The 5013-nt window shown below is 44.9% G+C and overlaps 1 protein-coding gene across 1 annotated transcript; it reads right to left on the reverse strand.

Moving 5' to 3' along the window:
• Nucleotides 1-1562: 1562 nt before the first annotated feature.
• On the reverse strand, nt 1563-2495 carry plekhf2 (pleckstrin homology domain containing, family F (with FYVE domain) member 2). The gene has a single exon (XM_019871820.1). It carries the CDS (start codon nt 2434-2436, stop codon nt 1708-1710), a length of 729 nt encoding a protein of 242 aa, XP_019727379.1. The 5' UTR covers nt 2437-2495; the 3' UTR covers nt 1563-1707.
• Between the last annotated feature and the right edge of the window lie 2518 nt (nt 2496-5013).

Here is a 5013-nt window from a genome sequence, read left to right on the forward strand (position 1 = left end):
GAAGATTACGATATGTAGTGCGATTCTTTTTTTTGTTTTCTTTAGGTGGGGCCCCGATACTCCTTGATAACACAGACGGGTGATTAAAAATTCACTACGCATAACCGCACACAAATTACATACATTCGTTTGATTAGTCATTCATAAAGTAGCCACAAAAAAACAGACAAGCTTTTACCCCAACTAAAAACGGTTCAAAATTGACACCCGCCAAATGTGATTTCAAACTCATTTTGGGTGGTGTCGATAAAAACGGAGCGGCCCGCTCGGCTGGTGATGCGCGAAGCAATTGTGTCAGTCAGATAGACTTGAGGTTGGCCCGTCAAGTCTCGTTACGGTGCCTCCTCTGCCCGCTCGTAGAAGATTCTGACTCGCGGGTAACTTGAGAGAGTCACCAGCCATGCTGGCTGGCTGGCGTTCAAAAAATAAAAAGGTTCATTGTACAACCCTGGGTGTCGCCATGGAAACTGTTGCTACAGACAACGTTTTGCAAGCACCACATTTTTTTCCCCCTCTGACTGAGGGGGCATTTTAGTGTGTTGGATGAGGCACAAAGGTGACACGGTGGAGGCACATGCGTGTTTGCCCCTCGAGTTAAGCAGCAACATGACATCATCATCATCATCTTGTAGAAAATAGACAGGAAATACTGAAAAGCAAAAACTGTGACTACAAGGAAAAGTTATTGTTTTGAGAATCAGGCAAAGGCTGGAGTTTTTGCAATACTGTTTTTTTTTTTCAATTAAAAAAAAAGATTTTCTAGTAAAACAATCCTCAGACTTTTTTTCCCTTGAAAAACTTGGGGGCTGGGTGGGGGTTGGTAAGAGAGTTTAAATCAAGAGGACACACAAAAAAAAAATTGTCATATGCATCTGTTTTTTTTCTTGAACAATCAAATTTTTCCCAGAACTGACTAATCAGACATATTTTTTTTTCTTGGCAAAAATACCGCCCACACACACACATCAAATATGATTTTCTTGAAAATAATTATTTTAATAGAGTTTTTTAAATTATTTATTCGACAAAAGAGCTTGATTTTTTTTTTTTAATCTACATTAAAAAAATGTTGGAAAAATGTGACCCTCCCTCCGCCAAAAAATTGGTTGGGGACAAACTGAAAAAAAATATTTAATCAAAATATTTCATTCACTTTTTAAAAAAATATTTTGAGTCATTTACCCATTTCAAAATGACTTTCCTGAATAGAAATGCAACTTTTCAAATATACAACTTTCTTGAAAAAATACGTTTTTTTTAAAATTCTTTTGGGTCAGCAAAAATGAAATGACTTTTCCAATTTAGGAAAATATTTCACTTTATTCTTTTCTTAATGATTCTCAAATATACTATTTCTTTGAGAGAAAAAAATTGCCCTCCACAGACATTTTAGAAAAAAAAAAAAGGTTCTCAGGGGAAAAAAATAGCTGCTCTCGAGCATGACTTTCGTCAAAGAAATGCCTTTTTTTTTCTGGGAAAATTGACTCAAAATACAATTTTTCCTCAAAATGCAGGACCCACCAGCCTCCAAATAAAATAATCATTTGACTTGAACAAATTCCTTTTTTTCTCCTTTATTCTCGTAGTATATGACTTTGACCTCACCCTCCTCGTTGCGTGACGGGGGGTGACCGCACTTGGCGAGCAAGCAGAGTCTCAGTTCAAAACGGAGTCAGTGCGGTGGGGGCGGGGGCGCGCCCCCAATCCTCAGTCGCTGCTGTCGTCATCGTCGTCGTCGTCGTCCGAGACGTCGCGGAAGTCCCCGGCGCGTCCGCAGACGGTGTCGGAGCGTCCGCCGGCCACCAGCTGGCCGTAGCAGAATTGGCAGACGCGCACGGGCTTGGACGACTGGCTGGGCAGCAGGTACTTCTTCTCGGAGCAGGGCCCGCACACCACGAAGCCGCACTTGCGGCAGTGGTGGCGGCGGCTGACGGGCGTGAACTTGACCTTCTGGCAGCGCATGCAGACGGCCGCCTCCGAGTCGGGCACCCAGACAGCGGCGTGCTCGCCGGCCGGTGCCTTGCCGCTCTTCTGGAGCAGCTCCTGGACGCACTTGCCGATGTGGTTCATCCACTCGGATTTCTCGGTGGCGGTGGCGGCGTAGACGGCGAAGGATTTGGTGGGCGTCTTGATGAGCCAGCCGTTGCGCAGCTCGCCCTCGTCGGGCACCGTGTCGATGGTGACGCTCTCCAGCGGGATGATGTGCTGCTTGTTGTACTTCTTCTTCTGCAGCACGATGTTGCCGTAGACCAGGATGTCGTTGAAGAGGAAGAACTGGCGCGCTTTGGGCTTCTTGCGGCACAGCTTGGTGAGGACGCCCTCGCCGATCAGCACGCGGCCCGGGATGGCCAGGGGCTGGCCCGCCGCGCCGAAGCAGCCCTCCACCACCGAGATCCGCTTGGAGTTGGCCTCGCTGTTGGCCAGGCGGTCCACCATCTTGGCCCGGCCTGCGCCCACATCAACGCACGTCAGGATATCACGCGAAATTGGCCATTTCAAACCGCGAAGGCACACTTGGGCGTGTCTCTTTTCGGGCGTGGCTTTTTGAGAATTTTTTTTGGTGGCTCGATTCATGATAAACAGGCCTGAAAGTTTTTATGTGGCTTCGGGAACGGAATTTTCCTGATGAAAGTTCATGCTTGACTTGGGTGGCGGCAGACAGCCCAAAATTCAGTCCTCAAAATTACTTTTGGCAGGCACGTCCACCAAAAAAAAGTCTCAAGAAGCAACACCCCAAAATGGCAATTTCTGCCATTTTTGGTTTGAAGCAAACATTTTGGTTGCATTTTTCCAGGGTGATTACAAGAGAACCTCCTCCTTGAGATTTTGTCCACTTCCAAACAAATGCGAACCGCGTAAATGAGATTTACAAGAATGATGAGACAACTGAGTTTTCGTCGTCGCCCGTACGTAGAACCCAAATCTCCATCAGCTCCACACAGACGGACGGAGCTTGACCAAAATTTTTAAAATACCCTCGAAAAAAAAAACATATTTCAAGTATTATGTAACCTTTATGCGCTCGACCGATCAACGTTGAGATTCAAGGCATGTTTCAGCTGAACCGTTTTGTCTTCTTTTTCTTCACGGCCGTGAGCGTTTTTTTCCCCCTTTCTTTCTTTCTTTCTTTCTTTCTTTCTTTTAATTCACGTCAAGTTGTAACACAGATCAACAATCAAGTCGTCCGATTGGTTCGACGCACGTCCGTACACGTCTTCGGATCGTCGCGGATTGAGTCAAGGTTCTCGTTGAAATCCACCCTCGTTTTTTTTTTGTGCCTCAATATGAAAGGAAGGGCAACGCACCACCAAAGGCAATTACTGATCTTTAGCCCTGGTTCTTTCGCACGCACACACACACACACACACACACGCACACACACACACACACACACATAAATAAAAAAGTGTGATGCATGGAATCAATGCCATGAAAGGATGAGTAATTTAATTTTGTTGTTATGTTCATCCGATAAATTGGGCGTGTTGCATGTCGAATTTTGAGGGCATGATTTATTATTTTTTTCTCAATTTTGGAATACGACAGGCCAAACAGGTCGAAAAAGCTTTGTGAATACTTTCACACTGTATTTATATTTACACTCATATGAATCATTCTAGGAATTTAATTAACAAAGAAACCAAAAATCAAAATAAAAGATATAATTCGAACGAGGTCATTTTACAACTGCAAAATAATGAATTTTTGTTCACCACAACAGTCGGCGGGAAACTCGGCTCGACGCGTTGTGAGAGTGTCGGGACCGCAGGTGAGGAGGGCGAGGCGCGCTTCAATGATCTACTTGATCATCTGCCACCCCCCCCTCCCATCCCCCCGCAACACTCCCTTTTCCTTTTTCCAGCACTGCTCCTTGTGTAATCATAATCCAATATGGCAGGGTGTATAAATGGCCGCAGATTACATGGCGCACGTCACCCTTGGTCCATAGTACAGGAACTGGAACTTAACTGTGGCCATGGGAACACGTTTCCTAAGTGTACAGGCAGCCACCTTTATTTCGACAACTCTGATTTGTCTCTTGTCATTGGAACATATACTTCTTTGTCACAAAAATCATTCATGGTGTTTGGTTCTTTTATGACTTTATTGTGGATGAACAGAAAGGAGGAAGCACGCACTGTTGCCCCCGCGCCCGAACACAGCAAGCATCGCTGCCTCCCTTGTGTGACAGCCAATCGACCAACTAGAGGCCATGTTCGGCGCTTCTCCGCTCTCTGCTGTTCAGTCCATCATCATATTTATTTTGTCACTCCTGGTTGTGACGTCAGAAAAAGTCAAAAGCTGACTTTAGTTGGAGACTCGTTGGGAAGTAATAAAAGGCGATTGCAGAGGATGTGTTGAGCGTAAAGCTCTTTGGAAGAGGCATATTTGTGGGTGCTAAGTAGCTTAGCAGACCCTGCCTGCCTGCCAGCCAGGCTCCCTGGGGGGGAGGTACAACTTTTCTTTCTTGCAACTCAATCAGATGCAACCAACTTCCCTTTAGAAAGAGGAACACAACTCATGAGGAGTCTCGATCACACTTTCGCTAAGCTCCAAATGCATGTTCATATTTTAAACAATAAAACACAGAATATTCCGGAAAGGAAGTCGTTTGAGGTTGATCGAAAATGAAGATTGACTGTTCGCCAGCCAATCGTTGGCCTCTTAACTCACATGTACGACACCAAAATAGAGTCTGAAATAAACCCTAATTGTCAGCCCACATAAAGATAAGTATTCACACTGACATTCTCACCAATGGACAATTTAGAATCTTACATGAAGCTGACTCCGCACAGGAAGCAGAGATTCGAACCCCGAACCTGAAAGTTGTGAGGCAGACGTGCTAACCACTAGGGTACCACGCAGTCCTCGATTGTGATTAAACCTCCAATTCAGTATTTCACAACAATCACTCTTCAACCAGCCTGAAGATAACTTTGTTCATTTAAACTGACACGTTTGTTAAACGAAAATAAACTGAAAACGTTTAATTCCAACTGAGACCAACTG

This window comes from Hippocampus comes, unplaced genomic scaffold (assembly GCF_001891065.2).
Source record: "Hippocampus comes isolate QL1 unplaced genomic scaffold, H_comes_QL1_v1.1 scaffold743, whole genome shotgun sequence".
NCBI classification, from domain to species: domain Eukaryota; kingdom Metazoa; phylum Chordata; class Actinopteri; order Syngnathiformes; family Syngnathidae; genus Hippocampus; species Hippocampus comes.

Excerpts from the sequence above, each read along its gene's own strand:
- plekhf2 (XM_019871820.1), bottom strand. The coding sequence starts at position 2,436 with ATGGTGGACCGCCTGGCCAACAGCGAGGCCAACTCCAAGCGGATCTCG.